This window comes from Rhamphochromis sp. 'chilingali' (genome assembly GCF_963969265.1).
Source record: "Rhamphochromis sp. 'chilingali' genome assembly, chromosome: 19".
NCBI lineage: Eukaryota > Metazoa > Chordata > Actinopteri > Cichliformes > Cichlidae > Rhamphochromis > Rhamphochromis sp. 'chilingali'.
This window is the reverse complement of record NC_137946.1, coordinates 16690423-16716408: the sequence shown is the minus strand read 5'-3', so window position 1 is coordinate 16716408 and position 25986 is coordinate 16690423. Positions and strand designations below refer to the sequence as shown.

Below are 25986 nucleotides of genomic sequence, written 5' to 3'. Positions count from 1 at the left end.
CTGTTCCAAAAAACAGGAGCTTAAACTCTGAGTTAGTTACTGACTCCTGCCCTCCTGCTGCAGCTGTAGCAGCTGAGTGACAGTGTTTCATTTCCCCATTCAAACATCTATATTTTGATAGGATTCCAGTTTGATTTTTTTAAAGGAAAATTGCAGTTGTCTAATGATGACTGAGTGGACAATGCTGAATAAATGTCATAGTCCACAAGGAACAAATTTATATTCCTCAGCCTAATAGAATATCTACTGGTATTCACAGTTGCTTATCTTAGTGGTAATCAGTTCAAAGTTTACTCAGAACAAGATCTAGTACATGTGCATTGTGCTTCTAAGTTCAAATCTCTTACCTTGTAGACAGAGCGCAAAGAGAGCCTACAGCTACGGCATATTTCGCGCCCCCCCAGCCCACATAATTAAAAGCTGTAGGCAGAGGGCTGTTGCTGTCCAGCAGGTAGTATGGCATCATGAGGGTGAGAGCACCAGAAACGCTGAAGTAGATCACAAAGCAGATGAGCAATGAGGATACGATACCAAAAGGAATGGCTCGCTGGGGGTTCTTCACCTCTTCACCTAGGACATATATAATATATAGACACAGTTAAGAGCCAAGATATGCAAATCTGCTTCTGTATGACTTCAACGGGTGCAGAAATATCTTCAGGTAATGTGCCATTTTTTGCTTATATTTATATTTGAAAAACATCGTCAGAAGACAGAAATTCTTACTTTCGGCGTTTGAACATGAGGCAGAAAAGTGAATATGTGAAAATTCAGTGGAACGAAAACACAGAACACAGTACAAACTCTAGTGTTGGATGGATGATGGATGGATATTCAGATTTTGGAGGAGTTTTATGCTTTCATCTGAGAATTGTCCATTTGAATGCAGGGTGCAGGCACTGTATTCAGAAAGGTAACATAATTTACAGAAGTGCTGCAGTTGAATCGAGAAGTGCATGCAAAGTTTTGTGGAAATTAACTGAATGCTAAGTGGTTGACTGAACCTGTAAATAGTAGTGAAATTACTTTACCTTCTTAGTTATTTCCTAAATCGCCCCATCGTCTGCTATACAGCTATGTCTTTGTTACTAGCCACTCCCAATTCATTGCAAGGTTTGAAGATATTAGCTTATTTTTTGGGGGGAGCCACCATGCTGAGGGGCCTAACTGCTCAGCTGCAGGTGATTATGTAGGAAGGCCTTGCTGTGTAATAAAACCACATTACGGTGATGGAGCGAGTGCATAAGACGCAGTTACGTGTCAAAGCAGGCCCAAAGTACTGTAAAATAAAAGAGCTCTGAAACGTGACGGAGACAACTGCTGTGTGGATGATATGTGTGTGTGTGTTTGTGTGTGTCTGTGTGTGTGTGTCAGGGGGAAATGGAGTATGGCTTCATGCCAACTTAACTCTTACTGCCATACACACACACACATGCAAAAAGATCATTGTGAGTTTGTGTTATGTCTGACAATCGTAATTTAAGGCTAACTGGTCAGCTTGCCAGCCAGTTAAAATTCAGGAAACCTATGGGTGGGAAAAACCTTGTAACATGTATAAAGAAACAAGGCTGTTCACAAACTCTGCAAAACTCAGGGAAAAACCTCTGGAATGCCCTCTTCCAAAACCCTGTTTGTTCCCCCCTAACCTGAGTAGCAGTCTTTTGGCCTTCAGCCAATAGCAGAAATAAGTCAAACGCAGTAAAGTGCATCTTTAATTTCTCTCTTGCCCCCCTGTTATGTAATACTTCTGGATGTTTAGGAAAGCTCGGGGCTGAAACGGTTCCAAAAAGATTGAGTTACATTCCCCCCTCTCTCCCTGAAAATGGAAACACACCCATGAGGCCGTCAAAGGGAGATGTATGTGAAACTGCGAGACGTGAAGCAGAGGGAGTCAAAAACAGAAGGTCGACAGAGTTTTCAGGTCAGATCAGCACTAACCTGTGGTAGCAATGCAGTCAAATCCTACAAACCCATAGAAACAGGTAGCGGCTCCTGACAGGACACCGGTGAATCCAAATGGCATGAAGCCGCCGATTCCTAAACTCTCTGCGCTTGGCAGGACGTCTGTCACACTAAACCAGAGGAATATAAATAATATGAAATATAGTTCTAAAAGAATGTCATCCAGATAAAAACAAAATAGAGTAACAGAGACAGTTAAAGGGAAAGATTCAGCATTGAATATGTCCTTACTTGGTGCTGTTTGTTGTATAACTTGCATGTAGGATCTCTTCAGGGTCTAGCTGCCAGTTTTTAATATTGCCTTTGACGAATCCAGAGATCACCATGAACACCAAGACTAGGACATTGATACAAGTGAAGACCTTGTTCACCATTGCTGATTCTTTGACCCCAAATGCCAGCAGACCTTAGAATTGCAAAGGACAAAGAAATGGAAAATGAAAAATGTCTTGGGAAAATGTGTTAAGTGTAATATTAAATGTTTTCTATGTCTTCTTACTTGTAAGAATGATTATGATGAAAGCACCAAATATGTCAGGATACTCTGCCAGTGCTCCTGGTACATTCAGGGCCATGTACTGTCTGCAGAACTGCCCTATGGGGTTCCCTATCAACTCATCAAAGGTGGCGCTCCATGCACGAGCCACGCTGGAGGCACCTGAGACGAAGAAAAAAACATTCTTGAAGACAAATTTCCTCCTACACATGACCTTAAACTAGGCAAAACAGAAACAATAAAGCAGTGGTGCTTTATGCTTACCAATGACGTAGGAAAGAATGAGATTCCATCCAGTGATGAAGGCCCACAGCTCCCCTACAGTCACATAGCAGTACAGATAAGCCGAGCCTGTTTTGGGAACACGGGCTCCAAACTCAGCGTAGCAAAGCCCGGCTAACACTGAGGCTATAGCTGCTATTAGGAATGACAGCACAATAGCAGGACCTGTGGAAGGTGGTGGGAATCATATGATTAAAAACTTTCAGGTTTTTCCTCAATACGCATGTTTTCACTATCAAAAGTAATGTCACTTGCCTGAATTCTCTCTTGCAACAGCACCAGCGAGCACATAAACACCAGCACCCAATGTACTGCCCACACCGAGGGCTACCAGGTCAAAGGTGTTGAGACATCGGCACAGACGGGAGTCCTCGGAGTTAGAGTTTACCACTTTCACCCTCATCAGCTGCTTCCTGAAAGTGGAAGCAGCGTGCAGAAGGCTCTTTATAGCCATGGATCACACTCTGGTCTCAGCAAAAGTCAGGGTTTAGGGGTTCAGAGGTCACAACCTAAAGATGAAAGACAGTAAGTTTAAAAAACACGCTTAGTTTTTCATCTCCCCTGTTTAAACAAAGGACTCCGAATCATTTCTGACAATAGCTAAGGAAGCTCATTATAGTGCGTTACTCATTGCAGAAAATAAACTAAAAGTATCTGCCAGGATTGTTACTGTTTAGCCCATGTTTGGATCATACAGCTAAGTCATTTGCACAAGATAAACACAAGTAACAGGGAGTAGCAGCCTGACAAGTATCCAGACACCTTGTCAGATTACAGTGACCTAAGGATATGAACACGAGAGGTCATGCGGACAGTGCAACAGTTTTGCCGCAGCTCACGGAAACTTCCACCCAAGGACAAGCTGATGTGAGAACACTGTCGTCGCACTTACCTCTGAGAATAATCAGGCTCACATTCAATTTTCCAGCCTAGCACATCACACGTTAATTATGAATTACACTGTATAAAGATGTCTAATAAATGAGCTTGTATCCAAACCAAGCAAAATTACACACATATATCTAAAGCCGACTTAGACGACGCTGTAAAATATAGCATATGTAAATACAAATATAATATCACATGCAACCAGCCACATTTTAGGGAATAAATGAAAATAACTGCTCAGGACAAAAAACACTGTACAGATATTTTCATGTCACTGAACTAAAAAACAAAACAAAGAAAAAACAAACAAACATAGAATCTTTGAAAAAAGGCAAGAAAATACAATAACTCATATTTACATTAAACAAATGGGGAAATTTTAGTAATGTGCTGGCACAATGAAATGATTCTATTCCTTGTTGCATCAAGCTGTCCACCATTATCAAACTGAAACTGCTACAGAAGTCACACCTGCAGCAGTGTAGAGGTCACTATAGTTTGCATGTTGTCAGTGATTATAAATGATGATACACGTTCAACGGTAAGCTCGATGGCCATTCATTAGATTTTCACAGGTGACTGCCTCTTCTATTTTCCACTATTAAGGGCCTAGATAATGAACATATGCCTTTTGATTAGATGCACACCAATTGGTCCTTTATTAGTTAAATGAGAAAATCAAATGTTAATATTTTCCTGGTAGATTCTGACATTTACAGACCAAACAGTTGATAGAGAATATAATCAAAAGCGAAGATAAGTGTTAGTTCCAGCCTTCAATTACAGAATTGATATATCTGATTCATATACTGCATGACATAAAAAACTAGCATTTTTTCAAAGTAAAATGTGACTTCAGGTTGCCATTTCTCCTTAATGCATGCCATGTATTAACCCTATATTATTTCACTCATTCAGCAAATGAAAGTGAATGGTTAACGTGTATAGACATGCAGAAAAGTAACAATGCGCAAGTAAAAGTTGAGAAATGATATGCTTTATTCATCTTAAGAACAACCATTGTACAAATAATCTATTAAATCTGGACTAAACCAGAAGCACTAATACTGCATACTGCTTTGATTATCACAGCATTACACATGCTGCATCTGTCTATGATCTCAGAAGCTCATAAATACAAATTTGTAATAAAAATCCAATTTAGTGTAAAGATTTTAAAAAATGTTCTGGTGCAGTCATAAAATCCTTGCAGAAAAAAACAAAAAACAAACCAATGAAAGTGACCTATATATATCACACAACCCCTGACTGACTTGAGTATACGGGTCAGTCTGGGGTCACAACTTTCTGTCGAAAAATCTACATTTTGTCAGATTTTGTTCAAATTGAATGAAATCTGATCATTCAAAACAAACTAAAATACGCCTTCTGAACCTTATGTCAAAGTAACCTGTTCGTTGTGAAGGCAGAAAAAGACAGAACAGAGTACTTACTCAAACACACCTACAGGTACACTTCAGCGCTCGACCTAACAACTCCTGATGAAATGATAAGCGACGACAGAAGGATTAAACTGTGCATTTGTTAACTTTTCTTTAAGCTGCTGTGAAGACTGTGGGGCTTTGGACAGTAGGCGATCTGAAATAGAATCTAGAAGAATCACATGGCTTGGCTATTCCAAGCAGTGGGCACACATGCACACATGTGCAGACTTAATTCCTGCAGACTTCGGATGACTTAATAAATGCATTTCTACCAGAAGAACTCTTGTACATAGACTAATATAACAGCAGCATTGTACTTGCATATTACATTTACAACAGTATGCAATATAAAGCATGGTCCCTTGTAAGACACATTAAAAAGTATTTGGCAGGGTACTTTGGATAATATGTTAAAGAAGTGGAAGGGAGGAACTGAACAGAAAAGGGGTGTAAGCCCTTTCAACCAATGAAGTTAGACCATAAATATGACACTTCTGGACATTTGGAAAATGGCTGGCTTAAAGAAGACTTAATAGTCATTCCATAAATAGCCTTAGTTGTTATTGTAGAGTCTTTACCTTACAATATAAAGTTCCTTGAGGTGACTGAGTTTGGAAAGAAACGCGTCTGGACTTCTTTACGTTTTTTGAAGCTGTTTCACTTCTCATCCGAGGAGCTTTTTCAGCTCTAAGAGCAATTGGTGGAGAGTCCCAGATTTTTAGCCCCTATTGGGAGTGTCCCTAAGAGGGTCCTGGACACTTAAAAATCTGTCAAATTTGATATCTCGGGTGTGGGGTTAAAATTACTTAACTGAAGCTTTAAAAGAGCTTAATGTGATTGGTAGGCCTGAAAATTGCCTTTAATGAAATAATACATAAATGAATACATAAAAAATAAAGTATTCAGGAACACCACAAACAAAATGGGCAAGTGGGGTGCGTTAACCTTAATAGACAGAGCATGAGAAAACAGTGAGCAAAAGTATCCAAGGCAGTAATCAAATATAAAAGCACAAACACTGAGCAGACACCTCTGTCGATCATTGAAAACAATCAAAACGGCCCCTGGGAATGCTAATTGAGCTTTCTCAGTAGCAGATGAATGATTCTATGTCCAAAAACAGCTGGAAGAATACCAGAAGCGAAGAACTGTTTATAAGTAAAAGAGTCAACTGGTATCTGTTTAACCCCCCCCCAAAAAAAAACAAAAAAACAACCTTGCTGACATGATGTCTATGAATGATTAATGGTTTGAAACTGGCAGTGTTTTTAGTTGGCAGTGAGTGAGGATTACTATGTTTTCAGATAATCTCTGATTACAATTCAATTCCAAAAACATTAAGTGATCAAGATAAGAGGGATAGTGTTTTTAGGCTGAAAATTGCCCAATAAAGGGTTAAGTAATCTAGATAATTAGTCGTGCAGGGAAGAGAGTGAGTTTTAACATTGCATTTCAGTTCAGCTACATGACAATGATTAATGAAAGAGGTTGGGAGTTCACTGGGATTCGGCAGGGCTGTTGTAAGAGGAAAAGACTTACTGACAAGAGCATCACTGAATTTATTTGCAGTAAAGTCAGTGGTAGAGACAAAGATGGGCTGAAGTTTAATAAAAAGCTTTGTGGTCTGATGGAAATTTATCCTCTACATCTAAGTTCTCTAGACTTTGATCAGGTCAGGACAACACGGACAACACGTGTGAATGTTTAAACAGCTAGAATGAGTACCCTGACACCCATTGACAGAGTAACAGAGAAAAGTGCAGAAAATGATGTGCTGTGTTTTTTGGTTTTGTTTCGGCAAATCGATATATTAAAAAGCACGACAAGCTAAAGAGTCCAAAAGCAGAGAAACTGCCAAGAGAAACAAAGGACACTTAACACACTTTTTATAAAAATCAACACCTCTCTCACAACTTTGAGGAAGACTGGTGGCTGAATTTAGTCATACTGGCTTTACCATAAAGAAGTCCAAGTAAACTGAGATAATTAAATCACAAGTCACCTTTAAACAAAGTAACAAAAACAGACAGAAAAAAACTGTATCAGTGACACACTTTTTCAGGTCAATAATAATAATAATAATAATAATAATAATAATAATAATAATAATAATAATGATGATGATGATGATGATGATGATGATGATGATGATGATAATAATACAGGATTTAACTAAATAGGTTTATTTTTGACAATGACAGCTTCTATTCATCTGTACAGTACAGTGAATGGCTGAGCACAGGTGCTGAATCCATTCAGTCCAGTGTGAAGGGCATTAGCATGGAAGAGGATGGATTATTGATTTAGTCATCTGTTTTCCTGTTTTCTTCATTTCATTGGAGGAAGAAATGTAAGTGTAGATATGGGACCAGACATTCCAGACTAGATTTAAATATTACAAAGGTCGAAATTGGACACTTTGTGCTATTCTGTTTTAAAACTACTAGCTAACTATAAGTGTGGGTAAGAATTAACAACAGGCCTAATGTTTCCTGTGCTGGCTTCTGTTAATGAATTTGAAACTTTTATTTGATAAAATAAAGACATTTCTGTCTGAACGTAGCATGTCACTGTGGAAATAGCTAACGCTAGCAATGCTGGATAAAGTTAATGCTGTCAGCTTGATGAGGGCTAACACAAAGGTGGTAGAGGAAAAAAAGCGTAGCATTAACTATGGGACTGTGTTGGTATTAAATTTAGTAGCATTAGCTTTGCAAAGGTTAGACTGCAGCAGGTCTGCTGTTGTTTTCCATAGCCGTTAGCGATAACATCTTAAGCGCACAGGCTGCTAACTACATGTATAAAACTAGCTACAACTAGTTGTTTGACTGTATTTTAACCATGCAAATGTTTGCATGAAACAATATCAGCCTTCATTTATTGACATGTATGCTAATTGTGCACAGTTGCGCCAATGAAGAAGCTTTATTTCGCACAAACGTAGACAGGGGCGGCGCATGGAGCTGCGTAAAAGACAGGGTCCCTCTTCTGAAATCTCGGCTTCCTGCACGCCTTTCTCCATCAGCTGAATCTGCTAAAGCGGCAGGTTTGATTAGAACTAGAAAGGCAGCTCTGGAAGAAGTGTTTGGGAGGACTGGAGACAAACAAGGTAAATTTTCTAAACTGACATCTGTAGCTTCAGTAAGTTTTTGAGAGCAAATTTAAGAACCTACTTTTTTCCATACCACTGGAGTTATCAACTAGCTGTTGCAAACTCCATGACAAGTGTGTATGTTTCAGTGTACTGAAGAGGATCAAATAATTTACTCTAAATTTACTCTACAGTAAAGGCAATGGCTGAGCTGCCAACTGAGCGGGGTTTCCCTGGACCACCACCTGCCAACAACGGGCAACAACCTTCTTCAAGAAGGTAAGCGTGCCATCTCTCTCCCTCCCTCCTCTGTTTGTCTCCTCCGTTAAAAAAGCATCTCACGGGCAGTTCCTTCAGCTTCCCTGATGCTCGCCTCTCTTCTCTATTGACATTTTAATAGTTCATTGTTAACACGATGTCTGACCCGGTATGTTGCCGCATCGGCATTCCGTTTGCTGCAATCGCAAAAATGCGCACATGGCTGGAGGAAGTTTTTTGTGATAGCTGTTAATAGAATCATTTATATACAAGGAGGAGGAAAAGTTTGTTTAAAAAAAATACTATTTCACTATTTAAACCTGAAGTCAGTGTCTACCAGCTGGCCTGTATGTGTGGAAAGACAGAAAAAAATTATTTAACGTCACATCTCGAGTTATCCGCAGTTCAATTAAGACAGGGGTTTTAGGCCATGTGCGTAAATGCGCACCAGGCTGTGTGAGGCTGTGGGCAGTATTAACGTCAGGTTTTTGGATGTTATATTCGGACATTAATCTAGCACCATTACAAAGTAACATTAACGAGTGCATTTTAGACAAACATTTCGATAATTATATATAATAGGGCTGATCGAGGGAAGTAACTTGAAAATGTCTCTGTGTGCGCGCACAGCGGGGAAAATATAGCTTTTCCAGGTGTCAAAATTTCTGTAGACATTCTGTCTATTCTGTCTAAAAGTCTGATAACCAATCAGCTCGCTGAACAAGTGGATTTGGCTGCATGTAAAACAGGCTGCGTGAAGAACCACGATCGGGGTTGTCTCTCCCTCCTGCTGAAGCTCCAGATTTTAAGTTCGGCTCCATCATCAAAATCCTAGTATTACTAAAGAATAGAAATATGTGGCTCCCTTAAACAATAATGGTGAATAAATGAACATTCTTAGTGGTACCTGATGCGCTTTTTTGTCACAAGCACATCAGGTACAAAAAAGACAGGTTTTTTAAATATTTTTTTTTTTAATGTTTAAGTTTGTTAAATGTAGTGCAAGGTGGTGAAGGTTTTTTTTTTTTTTTAATCCTTTTTTGATGATTCAATGCAAAAAAGAAAGGTTTGAGATCACTTTGTACAAGTACAGGGTACCTTTGTATGTGTGTACACATGGACAGTGCTATGACAAAGTATTGGCCCTTTTCTGATTTCTCAGACCATCAAACAAATTTTATTATTATATGACAAAAAAAACCCCAAAATAAATGCAAATTGCAGTTTTTAAAAGATTATTTAATTTATTAAGAGCCAAAAATATCCAGAATTTGCTTCCTGTAAAACAGTAATTGTAAAAAACTAACTGGTTGCTCCACACTTGGCAACAGGAATTGCAATCAACTATCAACTGCTCTAACGTGAAATAATAATAACTTCACTGTCGAGGAATTTCGGCCACTCGTCTTTGCAGAATTGATTTTGAGTTAGCTATGATGGAGGCTTTTCCTGTATAAACAGCCTGTTTAAGGTCTCACCATAGCATCTCATTGTGATGTAAGAATTTGACTAGACCACTCCAAAACCTTCCTTTTGTTTATGAGTGTGTGTGTGTGTTTTTTTTTAATCATTCAGAAGTGAACTTGTTGATGCATATCTCAGATACCCAGGAAAATACTCAGTACTGTTTTACCAGTATCCCACAGAGAAAATATTTAACCTGTCCTGCAACAACAGAAGTAATGTCAAAGAAATCCTTTCTTGAAAAAATGTAACCTGTTAACTTTCAGTTAGATTTAACAAAATAAGTACCTATTTAAGATTGAGTTAATTTAAGAGGTTTTATTCATTTTACAAGTTATTTCGGTACAGATCGTGAAGGTAAAATATATTTGAGAACCTCCTAACAAACAGAGGGTACAACAAACAACACAATACCTAACACGTGGAAATAATTAAATTATTGTAGGAGAAGAAATTAAGATAAAAGCTACAAATGAAAGTTGGATGTGGTATTAGTAACAGATACAGCCACTTCAAATGCCCGCCTCATTCCTGACAGGACCATGACCTGTCCCAAGCAGCATTTATGAAAACCAGTGGTAATGTCTTGTACATCCACCAGGGGGCACTAATGGAAGTTGATTCACTTCCAGCTTTCTACACATGTATCAATGCAAAATATAAATGCAAACTGATTACTGGTTGGCCCTGTCAGAGAAGAGCGTATTTTAGATGTGGTACAATAATAATTACATATATTAGCTAGTTATGTAGTCTTATAATATATGGATTGCTGTAGCTCAGGTGGCAGAGCAGGTCAGCCACTAATCAGAAGGTCGGTGGTTCGATCCCAGGCTGCATCCTGGCTGCATGTCAAATATCCTTGGGCAAGATACTAACCCCATGTTTGCCTACTGGTGGTGGTCAGAGGGCCTGGTGGCGCCTGTGTCCGGCAGCCTCGCCTCTGTCAGTGCGCCCCAGGGCAGCTGTGGCTACAATGTAGCTTGCCATTGCCTGTGTGTGAATGGGTGAATGACTGAATGTAGTGTAAAGCGCTTTGGGGTCCTATGGACTAGAAAAGCGCTATACAAATGCAGGCCATTGCATCATTTTTAAATGCAGTAAATTGCTCGCTGTTAACCACCTGTTTTTCTTTTAATTCTCCTTCCACACTCTGCACATTTCTGATAAATCACTGCGGTAATTTTAACAACTTTTACAGACAGGTAGGCAGAGGGCAGACCGACATTAGCATCACAGCAGATTCCTTTGTCACACATTAGGTGATTCATCAAACAGCTCTCTGAACCCCCACAGAAGGGCAGCAACTTCCAAACCCCACGCAAATATCCTGTCAGTGCTGGTTGTGATTTTAAAACTTGTAAACGGTGTTCCAGGAATCATTGATAGAAAGTATTTATAGAACACTGTTATAAAAACAGTCACCTTCTTTGTATTTTCCCGAACTATAGGGAGGGATTTTTGCTTTTCTCATTTTAGTGCTTGTTGTTAAGCTGCCGTGCTTCATTTGCATATCGTCACCACTTAATGATGTGAAACAGACAAGCAGCACCCCACCCTCCCCCCAGCTCTGCCTGTCTGTGAAGCCTTCTTATTCAATGCCAATTATGTGTTTTGTCCTTCAATAAAATTAATCAAAAACGATTTTTAGATTACTTACATTACTGTAAAAATCCCGTTTTAAAAGTATGCAGTCCAGAGTTCGTTACTGTTGTTAATACATTTGCAAACTTTGTAACATCATGGTAGATTTATACCAGAGTGTAACCCAAAACGATGCAGAAGTCATTTCAACTTGCAATGATCTGACAAACCAGAACATGCCTGTTTAGTGTATTAAGGTCAGAGAAGGTCAGTCACAGAAACAGTTTTCAGCGCAGCGTTCATGAAACCCCCGACATCAGAAAGTCAGGTTTTTTTTACTCTTGTGGTAACTGTGAGAGCATGTGCTGCTCTCCTTGAAACAAATTGAAGGTTTCAACAGAAAGAACAAAAGCTCACTATCAAGTGGGAAAATCTTAAATATATGGAATTCACATAGTAGTATAGACTCCATTTTTTGCCAGTCTTCTAATGCCCCGCTTTCAGGAAGGCACCATGAGGTTGCTTTGTTTGTTTGCTCACATTTTCAAAGACCCAGCCCAGCCCTCATAAACAGCCTAAACAGCTGATAAGAGTTACACACCTACACACACCTATCAAGTTAACACAGGTGGAATACACTTGGATTTGGATGGTTGCAAGGTTAAAACAGAACTTGAAGAAACATTCCACCCTAAGGTACAAAACAATTATAAGGCAAAGACCTTTATAAAAATAATACTGAGAAAATCATCGGACTGAAAGCAGCAATATTGAGTGGCTGTATCTGTATACTAAGCTAAACTAGTTATACTAAAATAAAGACAATATAAAAAAACAGACGGCTAACTGTGAACGATTGAACTGGTCACTGTCCGCATTTTAAAACGGACCTCACAGCTGGCTACAACAACATAAGAACCTCAGTTTAAAAATAGAGTCAAAGTAGAAAAGTTAAAGTTAAAGTCATCTTTTCCACATCTAATTTTATTAAAAACAATATAGTTTTTGTTTTTATAGTCTCTCTAGATAGCACAAGAAACTTTAGAGTGAAGACTTGGTTAGCTGTGTGTGTGTGAGAGAGGGAATAAAGCAAAAAGAGAAAGCTCTCATTTAAATTAGAGCAAATTCCAATGAAAATCTGCCTTGAAACATTTGATAATGTTATGGTGTGCACTGTACCGTTTGAAGTACAGGGTTCACTCAGCCATCAGAGCTATAATCTGTTCAAATAAACACCCAACATAATCACTAAATGCAGAATTCTACAGATACATTTTATGCATACACAGAAAAGCACTAAGTGATGCCTGTCCAGCAGAATTAGGAAGACACCCACTGATAATTAGACTGAATTAAATAAAGTAAAACATTTTTGATCACCATAAGTCCAGCTCCTAAGACACACTTCATTCTAAAGCCCTCTAAACCCAAAGAATGAGCCTGACTGATCTCACAAAAACACTGCTTTCCAAACACCAGCCAGCTAATTATAACAAAATGCAAATAAATGTATGTAAGAAAAACAGTCAGAGATAGAAAGTAGAGACAGCTCTTAACGCAAGGACACAGAACATGCGATCAGTGTTTGACTGGTCAGTTTGAAACAAAGACACATTTCCTCCTAGATTGGAAGTCATTCAATGAAGTAAGGAACACTTACTTAAACCACTTCACTTCTGTAATTCCAAATTTCCACGAGCTAAGCAACATTTCAAAATAAAAGTATATTCCCAGGAGAAGGACACAGGGCATGACTGGCTGCCTGATATATGTCAACATGCCACCACCTAAGGGACAGTGAATGACCTACACACCCACACAGACACACAAACTCAAACATGCACATGCGCACACAGGCATATAATAAATGTATGTATTTATTTATTTATATATGTGTGTGTGTGTTCTGTTTTTCCATTATTGTGATACGTCATTATCGGTATCACCATCGCCCGCCTCTGGTGGTACTCGATATCTTAATAACCATTTATACACATATTTACTAAAGCTGGACTTGCTTATATTTTTCACACTGCTTTGATAAGTCAAAGTCAAAATCCAGTTGCAACTTGCTTCATCTTAACTGTGATGGTATAAACAGAAGCTACACATTGTTTAGGGAAAATGTGAGCTCATGCTGGTCTGAGCTGAAGCTATCTAGATAATGAACATATGCCCTTTTCTAGAGGAAACAAGTGTAAATATAAAACGAACTCACTGCAGTAATAGCAAACAGTACTGTGCATGTGAGAGATTGGATTTCCTTGTTGACATGACAGCCTTAAAGTTTCAGAAAGTTTTCATATTGACTTAAATGGGATGGGATTTAACACCTTAGGATGAGGTATTTTTCTCATTCTCATTGCAGTGCCTTTGCTTTCACCACCACCTGTGGTTTTACACTACAAAACAGTACTTCAAGTCTTACAGCCACCCTTTTCCCTACATACATTACAGGCCATTGTTGGATAAGTTCAATTGCAGCTCCGATAGATTCAGATCTAGCAGTTTCCAGGATTTATTATTCATTTTTAATAGTTTTGGCTACTGACCATGTGCTTTAAGTAGCTCATTATTGTAGTGTTGCATTAAAACAAACTTCTTTCAGTAGGATACAAGTGCAGGAAAAAGGAAATTCTAAATGGTTGTAGAGAGACCACTGGGTGCTCCTAATTTTATGTAGGAAAACACATTTCTCCCCCAGAAAATCATTCCAAGCTGGGGTACAGTACTACTAAGTTATCAGTTCGGTAGTACTTGATCACTTTCCTGCATTTGTGACACAGAAATGATAACATTACAACAGTAGTATTTTACCTTAATGCAGCAGCTGGGCAAAATGTATCTAAGGTATTGGATGCTTCCCTGCAAAGCCTAATAAGATGAAGCTGTAGAACCCCACAACACAGTCTCCCACAATGGTGAAAGTTTGATCTTTGGATGCAGTGAGGAGTTTCGGGGTTACTCTATTTAACGCATGGAGATGGAGGAGGAGATAGAGGTGCAAACACGCAGCCCCGCCTGCTCATTACTATCAGCCATTACTATGATGCTATAACCTTCTGGCTTAAACTACACTAGATGATTAAGTCACACACCTGAGAACTGTTGAAATCAATAACCAGAAATTCACGTGTCTGGAAATTGGTAGTCTGCAATTTTGGAGGGCACAACTGCTCCAGTTAACTTCCAAGTCAAAAAGATAAGTAACATACATTTTAAAAAAACATATAACGAGTAAATTATAGCCATTTTATGGATGATTTGCTGTTTCCAGAGGATCAAAGGTAATTGACTGATTAGTGGTTGGCTGTGTGAGGCTTATTCTCTCGATATTTCATTGCAATAATAAGGAAATAGTTGGACTTGTATTTGGCAGCTGTTCACTGGAATTTCTGATATGCTAAAAGTTGAAAGACCTGTGTGGGCAAGGGAGAAGGTCATAATTAGACATTAGCCTAAAGATAGGCAAGTTAGACTTTGCTAGAAAACATGTAAAAGAGGCCACACATTCATCTATCCATCTCCTTCATCCATCCTCTTCTGGTTGTCTGCTTATTATGGAAGCAATGCTATGGCATGTGCATTTACGGCTGCCAGCTGCGAGTGTGTATTAATGATGTGACTGCCAATAGAAGCAGCAGGATGAATTGTGATGTGCACAGGGCTGAAGCATCCTGCTAAAAAAAACCAAGAGACTTGGTTTATTAAGCCAAAGATATTATTCAAAGTTCTTCTATTTGTGCTGCCCACAGGCTGCAGATAGTAAAGCTAGTAGCTAAATCTGGTACAACCTTTTCTCTTAGGAGATTAAAGTTTTTCTTTTGTTTGTACATGGCCCCTGACAAATAAAGTGGAAATGAAATGAAACAAACATGAAAAAGGTTAGTCAGGTCAATAAACGATGCTGATCATTCATGTTTGTGTCAATAACACAAACATGAATGTCTATGCATTATTAGGCTGTGCATTTGAAATATTGTCAGCATGTGGTATAACAGAGGCGTCGTTTTGAGGTGAATGAACAGCAAAGTAAAAACACAAAACCTCATGTCAGTATGGATGGATTTACAACAATATTATTTTAACTTTAAATCTAATGCTTTAAAAGCGCACAAAAAGCGTTCTCAGTAACAACTGAATGATTTTTCAGTTTACTACCAGCTGCAAAAAATACCAAGTAGCAAACCAACTGTTAATAAGTAAAAGAAATAAATGAGCAACAGCAGATAGTATCTCTTTAAAAACTGGGTTGACATATCTATAGCACAAGCAAAACTTAAGCTGAGAAACTATTCTGACCGCAGGATAATGATTAACGTTTTGTACCCAGTGTTATATTTCCTTAAAGTAGAAATATATCGGTGCAAGTCCCTGCACCAGTCATTTTCTGGTTTAAACTTCTTCCTTGGAGAACAAATGACATGATATAAAAGAATTATACTTATTTATCTTGCAGCTTTAACTGCTTTTTGGTAGTTTATTTTATAAATTCATATAAAGTAGAGAAGGCTGTCTCATTTTTAATTAGTGTTCATTTGCCTTTCAACTTTCTCCATTCCTGAACTAAATGAACTAATTAGCAGGAGTTGGTGTTATGCTTTCTCCATTTCAGTTTAGCGACACACAATGATTACTGAGGGAGGTTAAAAGGTGAGGGTGAAATTTTAAAAGTGTGAACAAAAGAGATCCATTAAAAACATCGAGCTTGTGGTTTGATATAAATTTGTCCTCTACATCTAGGGCCTCTGGGCTGAGATGAGGGCAAGAATGTAACCTTAGGGATGAGCAGGTACTACAACAGACTATAGTTGTGATTCAAGTTGTAGTTATGCATACATCACACATGAATGTTTTAAGAGCTAGAATAAGTACCCGGCCACACTGTGACAAAGCAACTCAGAGAAGTTCTGAAAATTATGTGTTGATTTTATTTTACCTGTGTTATCTGATTACTTATATTTGCAGCAATATCTTGGTATCATCTTCATTTCCACACGGTAACATGTTGTGTTTCTTATTGGCTAACCAAGATAGAGGTGGTATGCCCCACAGGGTCACCTTGAACCCGTAAACCTTGTCAGTTGTAACTGAACAATGTGTATTGATAGGTGGCACCACCTCTATGGACAAACAAAGAACAAGATGAGTAATACAGTATCAGTAACAGTTAGCCACTGTGTCAGATCCAAATGTTTCATAAAGACATAAAATGTTTCCACAACACTTGTCAGCATTACCAAAAATCTAGGCCTCTTATTTGAGTCAAATCAAATTTCTAGTATATTAGTTTTTCAGATCAATTTAAGCCAAAAGCAACAGAATGTTATGTAAGTCAGTCAAACTTGAAGTTAATCTAAACACTTGTAAAAAAAAAAAGAAAGAAAAAGAAAAGAAGATGAAAAATAGCCAGCATGGATTTTACCATGTGAGAGGGCGGACCCAAATGCAGGACTCAGGAAACAGGAATGACTCAAACAAAAAAATCTGCTTTAATGTAAAAAGTAAAAGGTATAAAAATGTTGTTACTATAGACATTATCAGGCTGGTGAAGTAAACAAAACAGAAGACACAGAGAACAACAGAAAATAAAACAGAAAGACACAACTGAATGGAAGCAAAGGTTAACTTGGCATAAGGGTGGAGAGAAAGACAAGACAGAGGAACGCATAAAGATGCAGGGCAATGCAGATCAGTACACCAAGGAACACAACAGGGTACTAACCCAGTGTAAACAGTAACTACAACTAAGACGAACCAAAGACTCAGAGGAATACAATAAGTCTTAAGAAGATAATCGAAAAGAGCCACAGAAAATAGACAAAGCTTTTAAACTTGTAAACACAGGGAATTAAATGAAAGCAGCCATTCAACAAATAGTACACTATATATTAACTATAAAGGGACCAATACTTAGTTGAAAATGATGAACTAAATATATCTGAGGCCACAAGGGAAGCAATATTACAAAAGAAACAAAACTTTTCTTTTGAAATATTTTGTCCTTTTAAAAATACAAAGGAAACATTACCTCACAATGTCAAACGTGGGGTCCAAAATGCAGGGATCATGACAGTTCCCCCATTTTCTTAACAGTCCTACTCCCCATACTTTCCTAACAGAGGGCACATACAATATCAAAGTAAGTACTCATAATGCAGAGACGAGTAGGTCTCTGCATTATGATAAACTCTAAAGTTCTTATCCTGCATTAAAAATTCAGAATGTTATTGCTATTATAAGTAATAGAAATTGACAAAGCAACATCAGAGATATTAAGTGAATTGAAATGACTTACTCCTGGAAAATTAGGGTGTGGGAATTGTGGTTTTTCAGTAGCAGCTGAATGATTTTATGTTCAAACAAGTTGGAAAAATATCAGAAGCAAGTCAACTGTTAATAAGTAAAAGAAGGAAATGGGCAGCACCTGGGCATCAGGTAGTAACTCCTTAAACAGGTTGTTTTGGTGGACATATTGTTTTAAAGTCAAACTAAAGTGAAACTATACTTGCGAGAAAGAAAAAAAGAGGCTGGCAACATGCCAGGCTGGCTGGTAATAACTAATAATACTTCTACTCTTTCTCCTCTTTCCTGACGCAGGTAAAAAATACTAATGTTTTTTAGGTCAGGTCAGGAATAGTTCATGCTGTTTTTGCACAAAATTAAAAGGAAATAAAAAGAAGGCTGTATTTATTGACATCTCTGGAATCACTTTTATGACTGGTGGTGGTCAATAAAAAGCTACAGAACTCTGAAAGTGATACTGTTTCAGTGTAAAGCGTGACTTATTTCATTGTGATTGGCTAGTCAACTTATAGTTGCAGAGTTTTTGTTGCCAAAGATGAAAAAAAAACCCAGAAAAGCACGACTGCACTTTTGACCTAATAAGCAAAAATGTAACTTTATATTTCAAAGTACTATATTTGTGTATACTTGTGATATATATTGATTTTTATATATAAACCTGGCCAAGAGCGCAGCAGAGACTGTGACAAATATAAATATATGCCAAGAAAGAAATACACTTGACACAATGTAAAGTGAGTGAACTCACCACCAAGATCATATGCAGTAACATATCGTCGAGAACTTCAAGAGCATATGTTTAACTGTTAGGTTATGTTACATTGACCAAAAGATCTCTTTCATCAACATTTTACAATGAACTTAATTCCACTCATAGCAGATTATTACTCTGTAGATTACTCCAGGAAAAAGTGGAACTCTAAAATATTCAGAGTTAAAGCATAAAAAGTATTCTGGTTATTACGAAGAACGAAAAGTTACAGGTTTCATAAATCCCTACCCACTCAATACAAACCTTCTACCTGGAATCTTATTCTTAGCATTCCTATTTCAGCAACAAATCAATTCCAAAAGCAGGAACACACAATGTCTGAGTGTGTTACTCATAACTGTGATGGGTATAAATAGAAGCCACAAATCAGGTAGAGACACAGTAATGAGGAAATATGAATAAGCCCTTCATGGTGCGGAAGCCTCCATAATCTCAGTGATCCTGGAAAGCTTACACACACACACACACACACACACACACACACACACACACACACACACACACACACACACACACACACACACACACACACACACACACACACTTATTTAAGTGTGTAGGGGTTGCAGATAGACTAACACAGTCAGCAACTTCACCACTAGTGACCCACATTCAGGGGTGCTAAAGTTAGACTGACTCGAGCTGGTCTGAGCTGCAATGGTCTAGATCTGAAAGGTCAGATTACTCTTTCTTTAAATGCCTTTATAACATGAACTCTTGTCGATTATATGTTACTGTATAATGAGCCTCTCTATTTTTCTCAAGAATATAAGCATAAATACAAAAAACTCATTGTGGTAATAGCAAAACAATAGATATTCTACTTTATTTGAGTTTTGTTTTGTTTTTTGCAGAAAAAAGAATAAAATGTCGACTTGACAAGTCAGTATCCAATTAGGAGACAAGTATTTAACTCTTAACACCTTCATACTAACCAAAGCAGGATCTGAATCAGTTTGAAGATGTGTTATGTTTTCCATTATGGTACTTACTGCACAACACCTTTACTTTACTCCTACTTATGGTTTGCAGTCAGATGTTAGTGGCCACTTTCTGCTTTCACTCTAATTTAGATTGCCGAAACTCCACCAAGGCCACACGACACATTCGGGTTCAAGACCTTCTCAATCCTGGGTTTAGGCTACTTTTAAATAGCAAAATGACCCTGGCTCAGATCCAACCTAGAGATATCATAGGCTCTGTAGTGGATCTGCAAACCAGGTCCAGATCACAGTCCACCTGCACATCAGGATGGACGCAGAACAGATAAGGATCAAATAATCAGCCCCATCTGGACCGGATCTATTTTGGATTCGTTAGTAGTGACTCATCTTATCAATATTAAAATCTGTCATCCTTCCAGAATTAAACAGAAATTTCTAAAAATGTATCTGACCAAAGTGTAGATAGCTCTATAAATGGTAAATGGACTGTTTCTTATATAAGCTTAACTGCGTTCTACCTAAAACGCTTTGGCGTGCAGACTGGAGCAGCCAAGAATCGGACCACCAATATTCCCATTAGAGGATGAACTGCTTCTCCTGAGCGGCAGCCACCCCAATAAAAGTTAGATATTCCTTATAGCATGTTTGCTTTTACTGATGAAACTTTGCATTCATTAAATACCTAGGTTCAGTGTGGTCACTGTTCCCCAGCTACTTCAGGCCCTCCCAGCTAATGTTTGACTTACAAGTTGGTTTGCTAGCTTGGTCACTGAAAAAAGAGAGGATCTCATCCTGCAGTTGAGCAGCGTCTAACGCCACCGTTTTGGACTGTTGCTAGATGTACTTTATTGATTAATCTAGTTTGGCTTCCCGTGTCTAACAAAGACAAGGTCTGACCATAAAGTATCATTGAGTCCACTAATAAAATGTATTTTCTTTATGTGAAGCAGCAGTAGAATAACAACAAGAACAGCAGCTCACCTTCTTGAACGTCCTCTGTCTACTTTCAGGTTGAAGGTTTTAAGATGTCATGACATATGGCGGCAAGGGAAACATGACTCTCACTGCATCTATAATCACACAAGCAGCAACTTTAACAAACCTCCATTTAAAATATCATAGTGTTAGTTACAGTGTAACCAGTAGGCTTTAATCTTAAAGTCTGCCTAAATGATATACTAAGTACACTTTAGCATACTTGAATGTTCCAGATTTTAAAAACAAAATTTAATTGTTTTTAACATTTTATGATATAAGAACAAACTTCTCTCCCTCCCATTTTCTGTCTGGCTTCTTAGCACTAAGCCACAGACCAACTCTGGAAGTAGCAACATCCCATTGCAATTTCTCCAAAAGATGCATTGTCTACTGCTCCTATGGGCTTGTGTTTTAAGTGTTAGCAAGTTTCTTGGTTGTTCTTGTGAATCTAATAAGGTAATAAATCTAATAGGGCAATCAAGGAAATGTTGGTCAGCTAAAGTTGCTAAGGCCTTTACAACTTTGGATTATGGCTTGTGCAAAACATTCAATCAATGGAAAAAAAATAAGTGGATTAATCTATAATAAAAATAATCATTAGTGGCAGTCCTAATAAATATTCAAATAAGTTTATTGTCAACAAAGAATGACTTGAGGACTGCAGTTCGACACCCCTGACCTAGTGCATGCAGGCCACATGCAGGCTTATAATGCGTCTGCACCCTTAATGTAAGGCAACCCTTAATGTAACTTTACATGTGCAAATCAGCTCTTAAAATTATTTGGCTGTCAGTACTTAATGCACCTGTTATAATATTAATAAGGTTTTTAATAAGAACATAAAATGAAACATAATGCTGGATTGAAATGTATCTCGTATGAGACTCGCTTTCAGAGCCCCTACACTTTGAAGGTGTGGTTTGTGATGTTGCATGGATACTAGATCTCTATCTTTTGGATTTTGTGCCATGCTTTATTCTGCAGGAGATAACTGGAGGGTAATTAGGTGCATGAGTTTCACCTGGGCCAAATGAGCTCGGCTCTGTGGCTCTAATTTGTTTTATAGGTAAAAACTGTCTTCTCTCATTTGAAATGGCTAATGTTTGAAGTTTTGTACTCTCCAAGAATGAACCTTTAGACATCACCAAATCAATATTTGTGACAGGTCAAAATAACGTTAACTGTAAGACTTATTTATTGAAGTCCAGTCAGACCCCTGACTTGTGACCTAAAAAAACAGCTTCACCAAACCTTTCCATTTCAGTACTAAAAAACTCCAAGCACTTTAGTATGCAGAACTTGTTCACTCGATATTCATCAAAGTAATTTTTAAGGTGAAACTACTGAGATAAATCAAGGACATTAACTTGCCAAGTATTTAGTTTGCTTTCTGGTTAACTAGCTCATGACAGCAGATGATCGGTTTACAATCACAATGCTTTGTTTCACTTTTTCCTCTAATATCACCTGCTGTTATTATGAAAATTTGTCTACATTGTAAGAAATGAAGTTTTAAATTACTTTTTAAATTTTTGTTTGTTCGTTTTTTAGGATTTTTTTTCCTTTATAACGTTTTTTTCTTTTTAGGTGTTATGATGCCAGAGATGCCCATAAAATTGCCCAGATCAACCGATTACTTCCCATAGGCTGGCACTTAACTGGAGCTTCACGGTACCAGATGATAACTACCCTGGGAGAAGGAGCCTATGGCACGGTTGGAAAATTCATTAGGCTCAATGACATGAAGAGCGTAGCCATCAAAATAGTTAAGACTGATTGCTTCAGAAATGGACTGGCAAACTTGGAGGTAGGAAAGACTTGGCTTGATGCAGTTAATCCAACAATTGTATTTGAAGAAATTCCTCTAAAATATTTACTTGAAGCTAAAACTCATATGTTGCCAGGTGGCTGCCCTGCTGAAGTTAAAGTTGTACAAATCTGAAAGGTATAACTTGGTTCAGTTTTACAACGTTCTTACCGATGGGCAAAAATTATGTCTCGAATTCGAGCTTTTGGACAAGAACCTTTATGAATTCATGAAGGAAAGACAATTCCGACCACTCGCTCTAAACTCAGTTAGAGCCATCACCCAGCAGGTGTGTTTAACTGTATTCTCTACATAAATAAAGTTTTTCAGATGGATGCTGATTACATTAATACAAAGGTGTGTGGTTTTTTGTTTTTTTGGGGGTTTTTTTTTAGATTGCGAAAGCACTGGATCATTTGAAGTCTGTACGTTTGATACATGCAGACCTCAAGCTGGAAAATGTGATGCTTGTCAACCATCAGAAACAACCTTATAGGGTCAAAGTGATTGACTTTAGCTTGGCATGTGAAACCTCCGCTGCCTCGATGGGCTCTTGCATTCAGTCCCGTTCATACCGGTTAGTAGCTGTAACCAAAGTGGCTTTTTCTCTTAAAGGTCAATACTGGATACTCCCCTGCTGTTTCTGTGATGGGCTTCTTGGCTGTATAACTAATCCAGTTGTCACTTTTGTTGTTAATAATTGACAGTTGCTGTTTTTCCTGTTTGTCCTAAATCAGGTCCCCAGAGATTATTCTCGGGGCTCCATTTACAGAGGCCATAGATGTATGGTCTCTGGGCTGCATTGCTGCTAATCTGTACCTTGGCTCCATGCTCTACCCTGGTGAGAATGAATATGAGGTGGTAAGTATAACTAGCGCTTCTCCTTTGAAGAACTTAAAGCTTTATTTAAAGGATTACAACACATTATGTTAAAGTTGTTGGACTCTGAATTTGACCAATTGGTCTGTATTTCCAGATGAGGTACATAGTGGAGACTCAGGGCCAGCCTCCAGGCAAGATCCTCGACAGTGGGCTCAAGACTGCCTTTTATTTCGACACGCAGTTGTATTTCACCACCAGCACGTGGAAACTCAAGGTTCTTAGTACTTTACAATTTTTTACTTTACAAATTTACAATTTATCAGTGTTGATGAGTTTCCTGTCTTTTCAGACACCTGAGCAGTTTGTCAGTGAGACAGGGATTAAGTTCACTGAGAAAAGGATGATGAAGTTGACCTCTCTTGATGACCTTAAAAATGTAGGTGTACTTCTTGACTGTTCTATTTTGTATGTTTAAAACTAAATATAGATTTTATTTATAGAATAAATATTTAAACAAAACTCCCAAAAAGAAACAACTTAAAATTCAGAGTTTTTAGGGGCCTTTTCTTTCTTTGATGTTTCAGCTCTGGTTCACACGTCATCAAAATTATACCAGTAAATCCGCAGAAATCTGTGATCTGCTGGTGTTTATCGAGCTGCTTAAAGGAATGCTTCAGCTTGATCCTGAAAGACGGATGACGCCCAGTCAGGTGCTGCAGCACGACTTCACAACACTGCGCCACATATCGCGCTGTACCCCTACAGCTTCGAGTAAGATATTACTTCTCTTTTGAAACACTGGTTCTCCACATACAACACATTTCCACTGTGAGCATATGTTCTGTATCTCGCTTTATGTGGAAAATGTTGTATTCAGATGAGTGAGTCAATAATTTGGTACATGGCTTGATTGTTTTGCAGTGTTAACTCTTGCTTTCAGAAGATGAGCATCTGTCAGTAACGACTGGTGGTACCTGTGTGCAGGTCTCTGCAGCAACCATCCTCCAGGACCAGCCATGCTACCCAGCAAAACCAACCTTGCCCTCGAGCTGAGCACAGCATCCAAGTGAGGCGCCATTCTCACTCTAGGACCACCTGTCCTCCTCTGCAAAATCATCCTCGCCCTCCATCTATGCGCTACAGCCCTTATTCCAGAACAACCCACCTTGCTCAGCAAAATCATCCTTGCCTTCCCGTGTTACACCACTGCTGTTGCTTCAGGACCATCTGTCCTCACCAGCACGATCATCCTCGCTCTCCAACTGTGCGCCACTGGCTCTACTTTACGACCACACACCCTCCCCAACAATAAACACTTTGCTCCCTAGCTCAGCACGGCACCCAGGTGCGGTATCACTGCCTTTACTGCAGGACTACCCATCCTTGCAGCAATATCCTTCTGGCCTTGCAGCTAAACTCCACTGTCTTTACTCTAGGACCACCCATTCTGCTTAGCAATGCCGTCCTCACCCTCCAGCCAAACACTGCACCCCTGCACAAAGTCTAGGACCACAGTGAAGTCCTTAGCAAGACTCACCAAATCAAACCAGAGTCTTAAAAAAAATTTAATGACTGATTAGACAATGTGAGTAAGAGTCTCTGACCAATCTGAAAGATCATTGTGATTTAAAAAGGGTTCCATTGTTGGATGTAGGACAATTATAGCTCACCACAAAGTAAGAATCAGAATACTGTATTAATCCCTAAGCAAATTATGTAGAGAAAGATGAACAATGGGGAAGACTATGTTGAGAGGTTGCATAGGAGTGCCAGATGGAACTCTTGAGATTGCAGCATCCACACTTTTAATCACATCTTCCCTATTGAGACTGATCAACGGGACACTGGCTGAGCACAAATGCTGGAGACAGACATTTCTGCTCAGGAGTAAACCAAAAAAAAAAGAAATAAAAAAAAAAGCATGAAAAATAGACCTGATAGGTTATATGTACCAATCTCTTATAAGAAGAAGTCATAATTAAAAGCAATCTGTTGCCATCATTGCAATAGTCAGGGGGCTTAGACCATTTAAAATTTGTTTTTCCAATGAATTACTTTATTTTCACTCACATGTTGTTGTATGAAGTACTTATTCTTTATTGTATTTTCTAATAAGTGGAACAATATTAAAACAATAAACTTGTGATTTCTCTAATTTAAGAACCAGCTTCATTTTTTTTTTTTATTATTCTAATGCATCATGATGACAGGGTTAGTAATGTTTTCCACAGGTCAGTTTGAGGTTCTTTCATAAAATACATACCCTTGAGACAGTGGGTGCCATTTTGCTGAAAATAGTGAGGGGAGGGAAAGGGGGTGGGGGTGTAGACTTCAAAATAAAAGTGTGTGTGTGCGTGTGTGTGTGTGTGTGTGTGTGTGTGTGTATGAGAGAGAGAGAGAGAGACACTGGGAAACAACCCAGACTCTCAAGCCAAAAGCCTGCTACAGTAATTGGGGGAAATAAGTAATGTAACTATTGTAGTAATTACAAAAATATCAAACGCTGTCTCTCTGAAGTTCGTCAATAAACGGGGTTTACGATAGCAACAATCTTGCTGCAATTTGTCTATAAATTGCAATTTAAATGAGCTTTACAGTAGCTATGTACTCCCGGACAGCTGTACTGAAAACAAAAGGTTATTGTACAACTGGAAATCGGAGTAATGTCAAATCGGGGCGTCGGTGATTTTAATTTCTACTGTTACTGTCCTCGATCGAGGACAAGAGGAAGACCACCGATTGATAGTTCAGGTTCAGGTCCCACTCAGTCCTGGGTTTAGAGCAGTTTTAAATCCTGCACGGTGCTCCAGATCTTACATGGCAAGAATCCTTGCACGCATCAGGCCACCGTTGGATAACTTAGAGTCACGTGTCCGGGAATTGCAGT

The 25986-nt window shown here is 38.5% G+C and overlaps 2 protein-coding genes across 6 annotated transcripts in view; one reads left to right on the top strand and one right to left on the bottom strand.

The window, feature by feature from the left end:
• slc7a1a (solute carrier family 7 member 1a) overlaps nucleotides 1-25986 on the bottom strand; it is a 32204-nt gene that overhangs the window by 5617 nt on the left and 601 nt on the right. For 2 of the 5 annotated variants that reach the window (XM_080866098.1, XM_080866102.1), the window contains exons 2-8: nucleotides 20474-20562; nucleotides 2996-3249; nucleotides 2723-2905; nucleotides 2462-2620; nucleotides 2194-2368; nucleotides 1939-2072; nucleotides 348-570 (exon numbers count right to left, since the gene is read on the bottom strand). In XM_080866098.1, the coding sequence (XP_080722224.1) occupies nucleotides 348-570; nucleotides 1939-2072; nucleotides 2194-2368; nucleotides 2462-2620; nucleotides 2723-2905; nucleotides 2996-3194 (1073 nt within the window). In that variant the 5' untranslated portion in view covers nucleotides 3195-3249; nucleotides 20474-20562. Of the gene's footprint in view, nucleotides 1-347; nucleotides 571-1938; nucleotides 2073-2193; nucleotides 2369-2461; nucleotides 2621-2722; nucleotides 2906-2995; nucleotides 3250-13130; nucleotides 13259-17501; nucleotides 17586-20473; nucleotides 20563-25986 lie in introns of those variants that run through there. The other 3 variants (XM_080866099.1, XM_080866101.1, XM_080866100.1) reach the window with 3 other exon arrangements.
• Nucleotides 8068-25213, top strand: LOC308386510 (homeodomain-interacting protein kinase 1-like). Its single transcript, XM_080866103.1, has 10 exons — nucleotides 8068-8182; nucleotides 8359-8443; nucleotides 22058-22277; nucleotides 22375-22566; nucleotides 22673-22854; nucleotides 23015-23138; nucleotides 23254-23373; nucleotides 23449-23535; nucleotides 23684-23870; nucleotides 24084-25213. The coding sequence occupies exons 2-10, from the start codon at nucleotides 8367-8369 to the stop codon at nucleotides 24167-24169; spliced, it is 1275 nt and encodes a 424-aa protein (XP_080722229.1). The 5' UTR covers nucleotides 8068-8182; nucleotides 8359-8366; the 3' UTR covers nucleotides 24170-25213.

Coding starts and splice junctions, on each gene's coding strand:
- LOC308386510 (XM_080866103.1), top strand. CDS start 8,367: ATGGCTGAGCTGCCAACTGAGCGGGGTTTCCCTGGACCACCACCTGCC. Junction 8,444..22,057: donor CAACAACCTTCTTCAAGAAG/GTAAGCGTGCCA, acceptor TTTTCTTTTTAG/GTGTTATGATGCCAGAGATG. Junction 22,855..23,014: donor ATTCAGTCCCGTTCATACCG/GTTAGTAGCTGT, acceptor GTCCTAAATCAG/GTCCCCAGAGATTATTCTCG.